Source organism: Petromyzon marinus, chromosome 30 (genome assembly GCF_048934315.1).
Source record: "Petromyzon marinus isolate PM22_M1 ecotype Great Lakes invasive population chromosome 30, UKy_Petmar_22M1.pri1.0, whole genome shotgun sequence".
Classification (NCBI taxonomy): Eukaryota; Metazoa; Chordata; class Hyperoartia; order Petromyzontiformes; family Petromyzontidae; genus Petromyzon; species Petromyzon marinus.
The window spans coordinates 11391465-11409995 of NC_133696.1; the positions used below are offsets into that span (position 1 = coordinate 11391465).

The following is an 18531-nucleotide window of genomic DNA, read 5'->3' on the forward strand; positions in this document are numbered from 1 at the left end:
TATTTGCAATCAGTGTCACACATGCTGTGATGAAAATTCAGTGAACTGTAAAAATTAATGCTTCATTGTCAAGCTGACAATTACTCAGAAAATGTTTTGCTATTTAGTGCCAACTTTTCTTTCACTTTTTCAAGACCTATTTTATGAGGAAATAAAACATTTTTTGGATAAAATGAGCAATAATCTGAAGATTTAAAAAAAATGGACAACAGAAATATTGCAAATCTTACATACTATTATATCTTATCGCTATATCGTGGCAACCCTAGCAATAAAACAACAAAATGTCCGTTATTCTCTCCACATTAAAGTGTTTTGTTAGTCCATCAGCCTTTGGGCTTCCAGAAGAGATTACCCATCAGCATTTGGTTATGCAAGCAAACTGGACTGGTTTAGGACATTTTGGGTTTCATCATCATATGCTCTGTAAGAAATGCAAATGGGTTGCTTTGCTCCCAACTTCACAATGGGTCCTATTCAACCCAGCAATGTTGTATGTGGAGATTTGTGTGAAAATAAAAACTAGTACAGAGTTTGGTTGCTTAAAACATGCTGCTGGATAATACTGCTCCAAAGGTCCATATAACGGTCCATGGGGTGAATAAGTGAGTTAATTTGGTGTGGAGAGACGCCAACGGATGTTACATTTCCCCAAAAACGCTCCAGAATACAAAATTAGGTTTTTTCTTGTGTTTGTGTTAATTTTCTTGTTCTTGTCACTTAATAAAATACATCGAGAAGCAGTGCAGCTCTTAATCAACCAGAGTAAAGATTTACTTGGGCCATAACTAATACTTTAGCATAATATGCTATTTAGTTAAAAAATGCTTTTAACTTGAGGTTTTTACATGTTCAACCGTGCTAATCCAAGGTACATGCATTATTTAAATGCCGGATACATTCGCATTGGTATATGTATTTATCTAAACATCCTATTTTCAAAGAACCTATCTACGTGACTTTACCGAAAGACCCAAAGAATATGAATTCCTGCAGTCACGAAAGCTTTAAGTCAAGATGTATCTAAACATCCTATAAAATGGGTTTTATTCAACCCTTTTGTGTGTGCTGGGACTCCGAGAGAAAAGGAGTAGAAGCCAGGAATCCACTCCTTGGTGGGAGTGTCTACATTAAAACCCTTTCATACTTGTGTGACCATTTACTTCAGCCATACAACTCTTTTTTTTTTTAAGCCAAACTAAAAAAAATATTCCCCGCTTGCTTTATCTTATTCCCGATTTTTAAAACGTTGCTCCTCGGTAAGAAGGCATACAAAATTAACTCGAGTAGAGGTGACGGGGGGGGGGGGGTGGAGGCGTTTTGTTTGAATCGCAACTATGCGTCATTGATTGGAGGAATGGTCTGTTTATATTTTATAAGGGGAAACCCAACGTAAGCAGTTATCATTTAAAGTGAGGGTGATGTGTGAATGTAATTCGTAGTCTTAATTGCTCGTCACGAATGACTCGTTTCACTCAAACATTATGTTATGCTTAAAGAGAATAACTAGGTCCCAATCCACAAATATTTTTAATTGCCTATACAATGTGTTATTGGACCTTATTTAAGCGCTAACCTGAATATGCCTTAAGCAACCTATTTGTCTTGCATTGACAATAAAAATTAAGAGTAATTCTTTTGAGGTGGAGCTGTGGCACGGTTCTTGGTGAATTGCAACTATAAGCCCAGCAATTTATTTCCATTTCCCCAGACCCAGCTAACATGTGACAAGTGTAATCTGAACCAGTGCTGGGCTGTGCCTTACATAGACCTGTACTGACTAACGTGGTGATGTATGGTCAAACAAAATCCCTGTGACTTGACATAGCATGAGGAGTCTTCATACAGTTGTGGATTGACTTGAGGGCTGAACATTTTTGTTATTACATGGTTAGTGGTTTCTTTCCAATAACGGATTACACTCCACAGGACACGTGAAACTATTCTATTTTTTTCCTTTGTGTTTTTTACTGTTATGTTTTCCTGAGCAAAACAACCAGTTGCAGGCTTGACATTCCCAAAGAAAAACTGCTGCACCCTCTTCCTGTATCCTACCGTTGGTGAAGTCTACGTCTTGCTTAAACTGCGCAAATGCTAATCGTGCCTAACTGTGTGTGCTGCTGTGTTTAAGGCTCCGCATGGCTCTGACGCAGCTTGGGCAACACCTGAGGCCCAGCAAGCAAATTACGCCTTGTTCCTGAACGGACAGCACCCCAACTACATGCAGTATGGGGAGGTATGGACACTCCGCAACAACTCTCGAGCACATTCCTCCTCCGCACACAGTTTCGAGAGGAGTGGGCGGTAGAGGTGGGGCACAATGCTGGAAAATTAGCTGCAAATGATTCGATTGGAATTGCACGCAGCAAATTCGACCCCGACTAAAAATGTGTCCAGGACACACCTGTTAAGCACTCTTGGGACGCTAGCGAGGCTCACTTGGCAAACGGTTCTAATAAATCAGCAATTGGCATAGATGGAAACAGTCCGCGACACAAACATGTTAATTAAAACATTTTATTGGTGCCCTTATTTTTATACCGGAATAGTTTTGTCGTACATAACTCTGTTTTTAGTGCTCGCATGAATCACTCCTAAACTATTGTTTAGGAAGTAAATGTGTGTTTTTGTGTGCCTAATTAAACAGGCGTACGGAGATTACAGCCAGTACTACCAACAGGCAGCAGCCGACCCGAACCAGATCGTCGCAGCAGCTTTGGCGATAAAAAATGCTTCTGCAGCCAACGGTAGGAATAACACTTGCGCAGCAACCACCTTGCGCGTTGGTGTCTGTTATAATTTATGTATGTACATTGAACTCCTTTCGCACCGTACATAGCGAGCCATGCTAATCGGAGGATGCAACCCAAAATACAGGCTGTAAGCCAAAATACAAGCGATCCCAGGCTGATTGCCACTAGCTTGAAGGGTCTTCAGTGGTACGTGGTCTAAAGTTAGTCTAAGCACCATTATAGCACGTTGGTGATGTCACTTGATCAAAACTATTTTGGTTGTGTTGTCTCTTGAGCAATTCTCGTCTTTGTAATGAATGATCGCAAAGCAATTAAGTTATTACTACACATCTATATACATGTATGATTTTGTACATTGTGTACGTGCATAAATATATGCACAGCGTATAGTTAACAAATAGAGACCTGAACAAGCATTTCCTATAAGCTCTGACAATCAGGAATCCCAGACTTCTATGATGATGTTGTACCATATTTGATACGTATATATCTCCTGTTTTGCTTTTTCTGCTTGTGCTACTTTGATCATTATTATTGTAAAGTGTATTGGCGTCAATTTCTAGTTTGCAAACGTAAACTCATTTGTAGCTTTTAATGTGTTTGTAGCAGTGCTTGGCACTGTCGCAGCGGGGATTACAGCTCAACAATCCGCAGCAGCACAGGCAAGTGGTGCGGTAAGTCAGAGCCTGGTTGCCAACTTACATTGACCTCTTTACTTGAGCCTGCTGCCCGACAATTCTTCTCTGGAGGCTATATAGGTTTTCTATAGGGAAAAGAGATCGTATGCCTTCTACAACAAAAACTGCGAATTTTTTTTGCTCTTTATACCTTTTTAACTCCTTTTTTAGATGTTTGAATATTATTGCGGGTTGGGATTCCAACGCCAATTTTGCAGCATAGGAATGGCTGCCACTGGGGGTTCCCTTGACTAAACTGTGATGGTTGAGATGTGATGCAAGGGCCTTTTAGATGCTTGAGGCATTTTCAGCACCATATAAATATTAAATCCTTATACTTCTAGTTCTTGACTAATTAACAAAATTCACTTATTCTGGGCACTGCAAAGGGTACACTTTGGTAGTGCCATCATTGAAATCCTTATGCGACTGGAAACTCAATCGTTCTGTGTACATTTCAGGCACATGAATCGCTGCCTAAACCGAGAGTTGTGTGTGTGCGCTCCTTTCTTAGCGCGTGGCTGCAAGCACGGCGCAGGAATCGACCTCCAGTGTGGCAGCGGCGGCATCCATGGCGCAAGCGAGCACCACCCATGCCACTCCCGCCGTTCCCGCTCCCACTGGAACGCAGCCTTACCAGAAATACCGTGAGTGCCCTCGGCTGCCATGTGTCCGATGCTGGTGTCTAACCAGTAGGAGTGTAACAATGCGCCCATCTTGGAAGTCAATAGTCACCATATCTCCGATTTAGCAAAGCTGGCTACGTTACGGTGCAAAAGAAGTTCAACGCGCGTACAGGATCGCGATTCGGTTCAAGAATATAGTTTTTGCCGTCATGTTGAATGTATTGGCGTCCAGTGACTTAAATGCAGGGTTTACATGAAACAATCGCATTTAATATCTCATCATCATCAGCCATGGGCAGTTCAAAGCTGGATTAAGGCCCCCTCGCCAAGCCGCTTGGCATCTCACAATCCTGAAACTGGACATGACTCAAATTATTTCTTCCACGCCTGAATCAATGGATTAGTTCTGAGTGTTAGAATCGGTTTTAATTGAATTGTTATGTGCCTACTAAACAGCGTTACCAATTGTGGTGCTTGCAACCAGTGAACGAGCACCGTAGTTACGCACTTGCTTTATATGCCTGCAACCTGCTCTGGGTCTGATTTGTGAGCGTCAACTGGCGATTGGTGCAAAGTAGTCTCCATTTGCCCTGGAATAACGATGTTCTGCTTGCTTGTGATTGCCTGTGTTTGTCATTTCAGCTGTCCCTGATGTGTCAACATATCAGTATGACGAGTCTTCTGGCTACTACTATGATCCTCAGATCGGCTTGTACTACGATTCCAGCTCCCAGGTAGAGCACTCTACTTTACCTTGAATATATTTTATTGGCCTACCCAACTTGTCACTCAGCCTTTGTAGCACATATTGGTATCTGCTTGTTAAGTGTAATTGAATAATGATAATGACGTTTCATGTTGTGTAACTAAAAAACTATATGCACTGAAGTTTGATTAAACGTATACTAAGTTTCAGTGTAATAATCTACGAAAGCCCGAGTTGATTTTTACAGGAAGATGATTGTAAATATTTAACAAAGGCAATTTTCTAGAGGCAAAATTAGCTAACAGGCTCTTGCAGTCGATCCTGGAGTGGTTTTCCTGTATAATGCTTCCACCTGCTGCCTGAACTTGGAATTTGCACTAGATCATTCAGTGGTGTGTACAGTACCTTGTGTGAAGCTGTGCTCAGCTTTTACTCAGAAGCAATTTTAGAAAAGGATTCTGTAAATCTTGATTTGAAGCTTTCGTGACTGCAGGATTCCATACTCTGGTTCTTTCGGTGAAGTCACGTAGGTAGAAAAATAAAATACAAAGTAATATTTTTTTAAATTTTATTTTTCTACCTACGTAATATTATTTTATTTTTCAACCTACTTGACTTTACCGAAAGAACCAAAGATTCTCTAAATGTATATATGTGTCTAACCAGTTATTTACTTTAATTACACACATATATCCTAATGTTGGTGCATGAGAAAGAGATTGAAGTTTTGAATCAAGGGCTGTCGCAAAAGCCTTGACGTTGACTTCCCATACATCGCTTTCCATTCTGTATCGCCATGTAAAAATAAATATCCTAGGATAATCAGCCTATTGGTTTCCAGTCTTGAGTTGACGTGTGCTGAGCTAATGGACACCTGTAGGGGGCAACCACATAAAACAGGATGTGTTATGTTGGTGGGGGTATGACACGCTTGTGAAATGTCTTGCAGTATTACTACAACTCGCAGACGCAAGAGTATCTGTACTGGGATTCGGAACGGCAGACCTACCTGCCAGCTTCGCAGCAGCAACAACAGCAGCAGCAGCAGCAGCAACAACAGCTACAACTTCAACAAAGCACGGAGGAAGGGAAAGACAAAAAAGACAAGCCAAAAACTAAAACTGCACAGCAGGTGCTTTGCTTTTTTTATGTTTACAAAAAAATGTGGTGCTTGTTGAGTATAATTTTAGTTTGCCATTATTTGTAATGGCCAGTGACATTCTTAATGTAGTTAGGTGATGGTATCTGTCATACATGCTCATTCTCTGCATATGTTTTACCGTGGCATTTTTGTGTCCGGTTTAAAACCTTAGCCACAGTCATTGGTTTGTACACTCGCACAATATTTTTTTAAAATTTTACTCCTATAATGTATGGATATTTGACATGCATTGTAATTGTTAGCCTGATGAAGGTTTCAAAATGTCAGGTGATGGTCGATACTAAAATAGTGGCCTTTGTGGAGTTAGACCAGTTAGTTTGGAATGGGGTTTGATTTGCAAGTTGCTGTCATACCGGATCAAAAACACACGGTGTCTTTGACCTAGCGGCAAATAGACCACGGCTAACCTGCATTCCGACACTTGCGCAGATCGCCAAGGACATGGAAAAATGGGCCAAAAGCCTCAACAAGCAAAAGGAGTTCTTCAAGAACAGCTTCCAGCCGGTTGGGGCGGGCGGCAGAGATGACGAGAGGGAGTCTGCCTCTGCGGACGCGGGCTACGCGATGCTGGAGAAGCGGGTGAGGATTGACGCGTGGAGGAGCTCACTCGCTGTGCGGTTACATTGTTCACTTACACCTGCAGTGTGGAACTAAAGTTGGCATTTCAAAGGATTATTTCAGACGTTACATCTTCCGATTTTTTTTGTACTAATTACATGTCTTGGTGCAAACAAGTGTCGTCACCTGAAGCAACATGATGCACGGAAGTGACGTGGTACTTTAGTTTAATGACAGCACCTGATTCTTGTTTTGAAAAAAAAGAATGCCACGTTGTCATCGTCACATGGGCAGAAGCTACCTTTCCACAACATCTCCGTTAGGTCTATTGGGCCCTCCTGCTTATCTGGTTTTAATACAGTCAAGTGAATATGGTCAAGACCTCTCCCATTACTAACAGTGGGGAGGCCATCATGCTGTAGTGGATTGACAAAGGGCTGTGAATTCCTTTGTAAGAATTCGTTTCTTTAATATTTTTTGATACAGTAAAGGATTAATACTTTCCATGAACTTAAGTAAGGGCTAATACGTTGACAATTTCTGTGCAATCGTAGGTGATCTTATTAAGGTTTGAAATTACATAGATCCCTCCTTTTTATAGCTCCCTTCCTTACTCCCATGCTCCTGGAGCCTCATGTTCTGCGAGATAAGAAATCGCTGTTGGCAGGAGTCTACCAAATGTGTGCTTGGTGTTGTGTGCGTTTGTATTTTTCAATGGGAATTAAACATGAAGGTGACCTTTTGTGCCGTGTGATGGCAACTGTTTACAGGCCACACAGAATGACAGGCAGCTTGCTGTTTTGAATCAGCTTCAAAAAATTATCGAGAAAAGAAACGATGAAGACACAGAACCGGTAAGCGTGCATTATACATTACTCTTTAAATGTGAAGTTTGTTGTCCTTCCCCCCCCCCCGCACCTCTGTGTAGAACGATTGGCTACGTACGGTGCGAAAGAAGTTCTACATACATAATTACAGAAAAGCAACCTTTAAATATTGATAGCACTGCGAAGACAAGTTGATACAAATTTGTGTTATTATTACTATTGTTTAAATAAATACAGGAAAACATTAGTTCTGCTAATAACTTTTATGGAAAATTTATTCTATTTAAAAATTTAAACTGCTGTGCATTTTATCACAGCGGTGCATTGTAAACCACTTCTTTAAATAATGCTTTGGTTTGCGTTTCTGAGCCTTGACCAGTTGTACCGACTCCCAAAGATCTGCTCGTATGGTCCAATGTAACTTGTGGTTTAGCGGAATGGATAAAATTCTGGGAAATCTAGTGCTGGGCGTAAATTGTTTCATATCTATAAAGAACCATTTTGACTTTCGGGATTTTTCTCCATGAAACAATATTTTCACACCAGGAAGAATAATTTTGAAAGTGACAATACATTTTTTTTTGGGTTTCATGCATTGCATGGGATGGCTCCCATTTAATAATGAAAATTCTAGTTTTTATACATTAAAGCATGCGTGTTTTGCTAGTTGCGTCACGTGAATATAAATGCTACAGAGTAATTTATAAATTGATGTAATGCGCAAAAGTCGTGCATCACATGTGAAATAAAAACATATTTAGATATTATCAGGCAATCTTTGTCGATAAATATATTTTTTTAACCATGTTTTCCAATGTAAACCTTGGATTTGGGTTGAAATTAATAGACTGGAAATGCAAATATTTTTATTGCACTACTTTTTTCTAAGCCGCCCTTGCAAAATACGAACGTGGGTGTTTGAATTACGAAAATGTTAAAGATGCTGGCATGATATGGTTTGGGGTGAGAACAGGGAGGGAATGAAAGTAAAAGTTATGAACAAAGAAAGAGCAACATTTCTGGCGTTGGTATTTGTTACCAAGCTGCAGCGTGTACACAATTCTTTGGCACGTGACGGGTACTGCAAGATCCGACCGTGTCCGTGCTGAGCTGTATTGGCTTGCGGTTGCCAAACTAATACATGGTAAGGTCGCAGTCTTTGTACACAAAGCGCTTTGCGCACAATGAACCACAATACCTTGCTGATCTGGGTCATCGGGCATAAACCATCACGCAAACTCCGGTGATCCTTGCAGCAACAGCTTTTGGCGAACCATCGAACAAAGATGGTCACTGCATTGTGCGCGCTTACAAATGCACCTATGGCCATCATCTTTAGAATGCTCTACCTTCCGATATTAGGAAACCACTGGAGCTATACACTTCAAAATTGAAAACTAATTTCTTTAGATGTGCTTTTTGTATTTAGTTTATCGTTCCCCCTCACATCTGAATATCACGGTTGGCTATGTACGGTGCAAAAGAAATTCTACATGCAGCCCAGGGACCACCAATACAGATGTCACCGGTTCGATTCAGTTTCCTGACGTGGCTCTTTAAGGACCGTTTCCCCTGACCTCATTTATTAAGGACCACCGTGTCTCGGCACGGCTCTTGATGTATTGAGTTTGTTACTCGATTCCAAAAAAAAAGTGTCTTGTTATTTTGGTCTGCCGACCCCCTGGCCTAGAGAAGTACAGGATTGACATGAGGCAATTGAAGGCCACCGCTGTTGTTCCTCCACAGGCGGATTCGGATGCAACGCTCGTGGCTTCTTACGGCGGTGGCAGCGACAGCGAGGAGGACAACTCGGCAGAGGCGCGCGAGGAGAAGCTGACGGACTGGGTGAAGCTGGCCTGCCTGCTATGCCGCCGCATGTTCCCCAGCAAGGAGGCCCTCCTGCGCCACCAGCAGCTCTCGGACCTGCACAAGGTGACGACGGCCCCCCCTGTCGGCGCCTGCTTGCGTGCGCGCAACGCTTGCCCTTCCCAGTGGTGCCGTGCCCCCCTCTGGCTTTTGGCCGCCATAGGCTCCGGTGTCCTTCCCACCAAACTTTGTTACGTGCAAGATGGTATTGTGTGTACGTATGTTTGAACCTCTTTGGGGCACCGTGCCTAGCCCGACCGGGCTAATCGGAGATGCCGGAGGGGGTAGAACAACGTGATTTTGTGTGCGTGTGACAGTGAACTGCAGCTTAATGAGCCAACACCATTTTTTTTACAGATCAACAAAAAACATTCCGACTGGAATTCTACCCCAGCCCTCTGTTGACCTTTCATTTAATTCACTTCCAATCTGGAAGGTCAATTCTAGTTTTTTTTTCTGTTTCCGCTGCACAACGTTGTAATGTGATCTGTTCTGCGGCTCTTCCAGCAAAACTTGGAACAACACAGGCGATCCAAAATGACTGCTGCTGAAATAGAAGAGATGGAAAAGAAGGAACGCGAGGTAGGCCTTTAACACGGGGATGATCCCAACGCAAGCCAAATGAGAGAATCCACCCGAGAGGACGTGCAGCGCGGAGATGGAGCGATGAAATCAGCGCTTGCGAAGGAGCTAGATGGTTTGTTGCATTGGGAGATTGTGTGAGGATAGAAGATCGTTTTTGGAGACCATTTACGAGTGGATAGATATGGCTACGGATGAGTTGAGATGAAACCAGACGGCATGTTTGAGAATGTGTAAAGTTGTAGGAAATGCAGAATATGTTCATGCTTCGCAAAATGTAATTCCATTGATTTTAAAATAGCAACATGTTTTATACCTCGCCAGATTTGTTCCATTAATGTTACATTTAATGAGTTTTGGAATTGGAAATAAGTATGTGGGAGTAGTAACTGCAAGGCAAGAATAAACAACTTTATTAAACAAAAGTCAGTGTTTGATCAAATACATAATGTGAATTTTAAACACGGTGTGCTATTTCAAGGGAATGCATTAAATTTGAGGAACCTAATTTAGGCTCTGTGCATTCTAATAAAGGCAACAATAGTATTTCCACAATCTTGATGTCCATGCTGTTAACACTGAATTGTGTAGATGTGTCATACCGACCAGTTATGCATTTGTGCTCCTTCCTAAATACTCTGCAGTCCTACCCTACAGGCAGTTGACCGTTCTATTCCTGTTCACGTAGAAGTCAAACCCGTTCTCTGCACTGGCTGGACGTTTCTGTAAGCAAAAGCTACATGGACTGTTTCTATGCAAGGATGGAGATTGAATAATCTGTTTTTTTTTCTGTTAAATTAAAGGCAAAATACCGGGACCGTGCAGCTGAGAGGAGAGAAAAGTACGGGATTCCCGAGCCCCCTGAGCCAAAGAAGAAGAAAGTGGTCCCAGAGCCCACGATGTAAGAACAACGTCATGTGCCGCTTTAATATTCTACGACTATTCACTCGTAACGGTGGTCCGCACTGGCGTTCCTTCACAAGTTGGGTCAGGTGACACAATCGCTCTGACTTCTCAGATGTCGTCCTGAAGACTCGTGGCATAGTTTCGAGCGAAACGTCACATCCGATTGCCAAAGTTAGTTGACAGTTATTCGTTTTGCCGGTAAGCTCGAATAATATTAGTTGAGTTAAACGCTTAAATGTGTGACACATTGCTTGGCTATGTCGGATAGGGGGGTAGGGGTGGTATTTCAATACAAATTTAGCTTGATAAATTACGTTCCCTCGTCCCAAATTCAATTAACTGGATCCCTTTTGTATTCACTACACGCTTATAGTAACGATGGTGATTGCTAGGTGACACATGCACTGAATGTTGCTTATATAACTTAAACGCTAACAAAGCCAGTAAGGAGGGGTGAAGGTAATGCACCAGAGTAGCTGTTTCCTAGTGAGCATTCAAAGAGCAATACAAGTGAACAGTGTGGAGCTTGGCACATGTATATTTATACTTACATATTTATGGGTATAGGTGGGATCGCCTCTAGTTGTTTCAGAACACTGGCAAAATAATGCAATGTATAATTTTTAATGAAAAACCAGACTGACTTGCATAAGGAGACCCATCATGCAGCATTCTATTGACAAAGTGCTGTAAAAGAGCATTTTGCTTGTACAATGTGAATTTGTCATTGTGTTATAGAAGTAGCAAAGTACTGAATGTATTATATTTCTAATACACAATGACTACAATCATTGTGGAAGCATTCAACTGCATATTCATGTTTCAAGGTGTAAAAAAAATACTATTGTATGCATGTCGAACTTTTTTTGCACCGTGCGTAGCCAACCGTGCTCATGTTGGGACATCTCTTGATGCATTAAACCCCCCCCGTCTAGCATTCTTGCCACATATACAGTTTTCAAATAACTCTGTTAAACGTTGGTCAGCATTGCAAGGCCGATGTTGACGTAACTGGTCCAATTCTCACTTGGCCGCAGTGACTACGAACAACCAACCAAAGCTGGCATCGGTGGTGACAATATTGGCAGCAAGATGCTGCAGGCTATGGGCTGGACGGAGGGCAGCGGCCTGGGCAAGAAGCATCAAGGCATCACGCTTCCCGTCGAGGCAAGGACCTTGCACTTTTACTACACCAGTCCAAAGTCGAGTGATTTCCTGCCCATATGTGCATCGAGGTGGTGATCATAAATCCATGAGCCGGTGGTGGAAATTATCGAGGTGAGTCTATAGAAAACACATTGTTGATTTCCCCACAAAATGGGATGTATTTTATTGACCCCAGAGGCTTGAGCTGAGTCAACCCCCAACCAAGATTTGAATTGGCCACCCTCGAATGTCAGCCACTTGCTGAGCTGCCTAGCCAGATTCCGAACTGGGCATAATTATTGACACGTTTGCTTTATTTCAACAATTTTTTTGGTCACAGCATCTGGTTCACCGATCACTTCAGCTACCTCGGTGTCATCCTAGATTCAACTTTATGCTTCGACCGTCAAACCATTCATATCATCAGTTCATATAAATTTCACCTGAAGGCTCTCGGACACCTACGTCCTCTCACCTCCACTGAAACTGCCAACACATTGGCATGTTGCATAGTTGGGTCTCTCCTCGACTATTGCAACTCCGTCCTAGTCCGGTGCTCCTCTGGCAACCTAAAAAACTTCAGACTACAAAACAACCTGGCACGCGTCGTCATTGGCCGCACTCATCCCCGTCTCGACGCACTTGGCCTCTCTCCGTGCCCTCCACTTGCTACCCATTGCCAGCAGGGTCACATACAAGATCGCCTGCCTCTGCCTCTCTTCATTATTGACGACTTGCAGCGCAGCACACGGCAGATGCCTTCGCAGTGCGACTCACGACCTCCTCTTGATACCAAGATCCGGGATGGTCATGGCTTATGCGCCGCTTCTCGGTGGCTGTCCCAACAGTCTGGAACGCAATCCCTCTGCACATTCGCAGCATCATCTCAATCGTCTCCTTCAAGAGACTCTTACAAACTCACCTCTATAATTACGCTTTCGAGTGACTCCTGAGCTTGGCTCCGCGCCTATGAGTTTCGGCCGTTATGTCCGCAAATTTGCGCGCGTTATAAATTGGATTATTATTAATTCAGGAGACCGCTTACAGAACATCGCCTGGAAATGTAAGGGGTGCCGGACTTGTGACCATAATTGTATCCCACTCAACAAAAATACATGACTAATTTTGTCCTAAAATTCTAGATGAATTGTGATCCCCTGTACATAATTTTAAAGGTGCCTACTCTGTAAAGGTGATGTTGCTGCTCGGGCTACTGGCTGCATACTGCATGGCTATGGCTGGGTCTTATCTCAACTTCCTGTTGGATGTTTGTAATCTAGATGTTCGTTTAGTTGGCGCGACTGCTCTTTATACTTTTAAGTTGGCAAGCTTGTGAAGGCTTTTAAGGTCTGCAAAAAATGGGAATATAATCGAAAGCTGTGCTTGTCCTCTTGGGGAATTCTTTGACTTGTATAAATGTGTGCCTCTTTACCCAGAGCACCAATTGCACAGCTTGGCATTATTACTCCAGAAGCAGAATTTCACTTTTAATAACTGTTATGTGGAATACCAATTTACATTTGAATCCAATGTCATTACCCGGTTTGTGTATCAGCTGATGCACAACTATGCTCGAATATATTGAGGATTTTCAGATATGGAAAGTGAAGTCCGTGGGTGGCTCGCAGGGATTGAGGTTAAAAACCACTGGCCAAGATCACCGAACCACTCACGCCCAAACATTTCCTAGATGGAGTTGATACCAAGTGCACCAAATGGTACATATTTTGCCCTCAACGGCTGGATAAGAATGCAAACGTGTTATTTTGAGCCATTTGTAGATTAGTTGACTGGCTTTTCACAATCATGGTCCATTTTAAATTGGTGAGATCCCATTTATTTTTATTTGCAAGGAATACGAACTTTTTAAAATCTTTGTTTGAAGTACATGCTGCGATGGACCTCAGAAGTGGCTTTTGTCCATTTGGTAGCAGTCTAATGTTTAGTTAAACTCCTTTCCGGTAACGCACTTTCTGTGGGAATAAAAACTGACTGGGGGTGACCTTGCTGACTGCCAAGCACTCCAGCCAGATGAAAAATTGCCGATTAATAATTTCGCACAACTAAATTGTCAGGCTTCACCAGGCGAGGTGACATGTATCCTACGCCGAGGCAGTCTTAGACCGGCAGAGCCGACGAGCTCTCTCTTTCACTTGAATGCCCTTGAGAATTGTGCAGCAGCTGCTGTTGTAAACAAGATTGTGTGTTCACAGCGTTCGTAGAGGTTTGTGTGTGGGTGTTTAAATGTGATCGCACGAGATGCGCCCGCACGCGCGCGTGGACTTGTGGTGCCTGTGTGCCTGTGTGCGTGCCTGATGCCTGTGTGGTTTGTCCAGATGTCGAAAAGTGAGAAAATACACGAGGCCCCATTACCTTACATTGGCCTATAGTCAGCAATCTGAAAAAAAAAACTTTAACAAATATGTATTTTACCAGGTAAGGCCCATTAAGCTATCGAGCTCTTTCAAAAGCAACCTGGCCATAAATGATAGCTCAAATAAATGTATCACGTGGAAATGTACAGCAGCCAAATACTCTAAACGCATGTTTCTAAATGTGGATAGTTAACTTGCGTTCAAAAACCTTGAACCGTCATACATTAAGCTAATATTGTGATAACTTTCAAAATGAACAAGTTAGAAACTTTAAGCCATTCATTGTTATAAAATGTCTGAAGCACAACCGTGGTATGCCCATTAAAATAAAATGACTTAAATTTTGGCTAATAAATAGAATCAAGAAGTCCTTTATTTGTATAATAATTTGTGAAAACCCTCGCATACAGAGCCCATATTGCTTTGTTTGTATTGTGCAGTAGATTTGTTTTCCGTATGTTGAAAACCCGCGTTATATCAAATGTGTTTTCAAGAGAAAAAAAGGTCATTGTGGTTGTATTTGCGTTGGCAGTCGTGGGATAAGGCGTCCGTACGTGCTGGTAACTTTGAGCCGTATCAGGGACTGCACTTTGAAATTGTTGCAATCGTAACTCCCGCTGAAATTAAATTGTCAACCGCGAGCCTGATGTGTACCAGTTAAGGCGTTGTTTTTACCTTCTCGTTTGTAAGCAATTACCCTTGGCATGTTTATTATAACATGTTATTATAGCATTAGCAACGCGGACGTTCAGCGTCGTAAATTATATAAGCTGCACTTAAGAAATAAATATATTTTTACAGTCTCCTTTATGAAACTGAGAATTTTACACCTTGTATTAGAAAATTAGCAAAACAACATCGGTGTGAATAACAATGACTTTTATGTTAGACAATTGACCAAAAACTTTTCAATAGTTAATATATGCTTCATTTTAAAGGTTCCTTTCAGTTAAGCACCGGTAGAAATATGATTCGCACAAAGTTTTGCAAGTTTTGCAATGCAACCATGCAATTGTCTATGCCGTAGTGGTCAGTGGATTCCAACATACTCGTACGGTTCATACAGAATTGCCACAGTAGTGACTACAAGAGAGAACATGTATTTACAACATTTTTATTAAAACAAAATTCCGTAACGTTTAATTTTGAATTTGTGAAGAAAAATAATGTAATTAAACACGGCGTTAGACGTATTTGTTGACTCGGGTCACCGCAGACACTTGTTCACACAGCTCACCGTTGTGAAAGAGACTTGCCATCTCCCATGGGTAATATCCAAATATACAGGGCACCAAGGTGGCGAGATGTTAACTACCCCGCCTGGTACACTGGAGGTCGTGGGTTCGATCCAGAGCCTGACGCCTGTATATTTGGAGTTTGCGTGTCTCTCTCCCCGTGGTCACGTGGATTTTTATCCGGGTCCTCTGGTGTTTCTCTCCGCATTTAGAATCGACATCACGCGTTTCGAGTATTCGGCTGCAATAAATGTCCACGTGATAAGCCACTTCGTTGAGCTGTAAATTGTGGCAAGGTCGCTTCTGAAAAAGAGCTGTATAGCTCGGCGGGCCTGACCTGGTAAAAATAAAATAGTTCATTTTTATATCAGCTGGTAAAGCAAATGTTTCTTGTGCTTGGGTCTTAATTTCACCATGATGTAGCTGCTGTGTACAGCACAGTATGCTCTAGTTTGATCAATACAGTGCCTCTGAGAAACAAATGTCCATATTGCTTCTGATGCACACCCTTAGCCATATTGCTTCAATACCAAGTCCCACCAGCCTGTGCTTTATTCGTATTGCAAAAATATTCTGCCGCAAATATACTCTCCATTGTCGGTAATAGTACTGATTGTAGTTTATGCAGAAAAAAAGGTATGCATTTTTTGGCAATACACATGAATGTGATGTTAATACAGAATAAAACGTGTTATGGCATTAGAAAATGTTAGGGTTTTCACCCCATTTATAAAAATCCAAATTACCACTGCTATATTTTATTGACATATGTCTCAGCCACCCCTGATTACACTTTACAGTTTGGTTACATTTAGTATCGCCAAAGGGTCCCCATGATGATTAGCCGGAATGCTCGCGTCCTAACGGCAAGCACGCTCGGGCATCACCGTGCTTGAATGTGAGCGTGACTGCTTTAAAATGCCCGACGGGAAGTTGGGGCAGGGGGGGGCGGTGGTGGCGGGACAGCCTGTGCCATTTTCGAGCTTGACATGTTCCCATAAGAGGATTTTTTTGTGGGGAGAAGGGGGGTTAGAGCGTTTAAATATAAATGTTAAACCCCATCACTACCCGACGCAGCCAGTTGGTAAGGTTTGTCGTGTAAACAAAACGTGCCAATTCGTTACAAGTACAGCACACCGGTGTGTTGGAGAGTAGTGAACCCACAACATTTAAAAATCGAGTACCGTTTCGCGGGTAATTACAACGAGTACACGGATTGTCGTGTTCTCTTTTCGTGAAAAAAAAAACCTTACTAACGGGCTGCGTCGGTTGATGGCGGGTTTAACGGCTCGCTTCTACTTACGCGATGTTACCCAAAAAAAATAACCTGCCCGATTTTTGGGGTCGCGAAAGCCTTGGTGTTAAATTTGCCGCGTGCCCCGTCCGCCCTTGTTCCACCGCAGGCCAAGAAAAGAACACAGGGCGCTGGACTCGGGGCGAGGGGCGCCACCTACGGCGCCTCGGCAGCGGACACTTACAAGGATCAAGTGCGCAGGGCCATGATGGCGCGCTTCAACGAGATGGAGTAGTCGAGGTTACGGGGCGCCTGGAGCCGCTGCCGAGGGCCCGAATGTTTGCTCCGTTTATACTGCGCGGCATTCATCGCCAGGGAGCTTTCGCGACGGGATGCTAGAGATCAATAAGAATGGAATTCCAATGCTCGGCGACGTTTATCAAGACGCCGTGCGACACACCGTATGCCGGGGGGGGGGGGGGGGGGCGCGGAACGAAACCTTGTGTGCATGTTGCAAAAATAACTTGAGGAAGAAAAAAAAAGGCCAAATGCCAACGTAAGTTTCTGAATCGGCATTTCGAATTTGCTTTTTGCGGGGTGAGGGGTGGGGGGCGTGAAAGGTGGGGGAACTTTGACAAAGCGTACAGACTGCTTTTGAAAATGTCGATATTGAATGATGCCCCCTGAGCAAAGTGTAGGCATATTCTTTTTCATAGTTTGGCTCGTGGGTGGTATATAAATTAACATAGTGAAATCTAAAACAATTCAGGTAATCGGCTGATACGAGAAATGTTTTGTTATCTGTTTAAAGAAAGTTACACGTTGTGGTGTTGGCATAATTATTTTCCTCCAACAGAACCTTGCTTGAAAATGTACCATATTTTTTCGTAGAAATTATAGTTTATGCATCTGTTCATCTTGTAAAATGTACCGTGTACATTTTATATACGTTGCATTTGTTAAATGTTGTATATATGTAAATTACCGTTGTGTTCACGATAGTTAACCATTCTCTTTGCATTTTCTGTAATTTTCCTTTGCGAGTTATGTCCAAGTCTTTTTGTTAAACGTATAGACAATTGTGCTGCACGTGCTTGCCAGCACTTAAGGTGGTCCAGCCATGTGAAATAGCTTTGAACTCATGTCTTGAAAAACAAAAATATGTTTGAGTTAAGGTGACACTGGTGTTTACCAAGATGTACTGCGTGGCATGTCAGGCAAACCTGTTTGTAACTTAGTAGTCGGAGATTTTTTTATTTAAAACAATACCACAAATGCTTTTGATCTTTAATCATGTTCACCTAGTTCTTTGTCAGAGTGCTAATAATGTCTTAGAAACTCCAATACAACTTTTTACATGTTTTTTTTAGTCCTGTTAACAAAACATTTTTGTTTGGAATAAATTTCAATGTTTGAAAAATAAATCCACAGTTGTGTATATTTGTTGACTTTTTTTTACAATTGTTTTATTTTACCAGGTGTAAGGCCCACAGCTACTATATAGCTCTTTTTCGGCGACCTGACCACAAATGATAGCTCAACCAAGTGGGTTATGTTGAAATTCATAGCAGCCGAATACTCTGAAACGCATGTTTCTGATGTGGAGGGAAAAACCGGAGGACCTGGATATAAAACAAAAATTCACTCGACCACAACAAGCAAAAATTCCCCAACGTACGAACAACTTTCTGGCAAAAGTCTGCAGACGAATCCTGCAAGTGGACACTTAATTGTCGCGCTGTTCTGTTTCTGGAGTGCTGGCTAACATCGTTGCAGGGCCCTTGCCAAATGGTCGCGCGTCACGTGCTGGAGTAGATTTGGTTGCGATGGTTTGAAGGAAGCCGGCCCTCGTGTAGGCGTACGTGGCAGATGACCTTT

The 18531-nt window shown here is 42.4% G+C and overlaps 1 protein-coding gene across 5 annotated transcripts in view; it reads left to right on the top strand.

Annotated features, from left to right (window-relative positions):
- LOC116947609 (RNA-binding protein 5-like) overlaps nucleotides 1-18077 on the top strand; it is a 78628-nt gene extending 60551 nt beyond the window's left edge. For 4 of the 5 annotated variants that reach the window (XM_076070747.1, XM_032963554.2, XM_032963555.2 and 1 more), the window contains 13 exons: nucleotides 2132-2236; nucleotides 2648-2747; nucleotides 3360-3427; nucleotides 3945-4077; nucleotides 4699-4790; nucleotides 5712-5894; nucleotides 6354-6503; nucleotides 7253-7336; nucleotides 9056-9241; nucleotides 9683-9757; nucleotides 10561-10658; nucleotides 11701-11830; nucleotides 16823-18077. In XM_076070747.1, the coding sequence (XP_075926862.1) occupies nucleotides 2132-2236; nucleotides 2648-2747; nucleotides 3360-3427; nucleotides 3945-4077; nucleotides 4699-4790; nucleotides 5712-5894; nucleotides 6354-6503; nucleotides 7253-7336; nucleotides 9056-9241; nucleotides 9683-9757; nucleotides 10561-10658; nucleotides 11701-11830; nucleotides 16823-16948 (1530 nt within the window). In that variant the 3' untranslated portion in view covers nucleotides 16949-18077. The remainder of the gene's footprint in view (nucleotides 1-2131; nucleotides 2237-2647; nucleotides 2748-3359; nucleotides 3428-3944; nucleotides 4078-4698; nucleotides 4791-5711; nucleotides 5895-6353; nucleotides 6504-7252; nucleotides 7337-9055; nucleotides 9242-9682; nucleotides 9758-10560; nucleotides 10659-11700; nucleotides 11831-16822) is intronic. The other variant, XM_032963556.2, reaches the window with a different exon arrangement.
- Nucleotides 18078-18531: the final 454 nt, after the last annotated feature.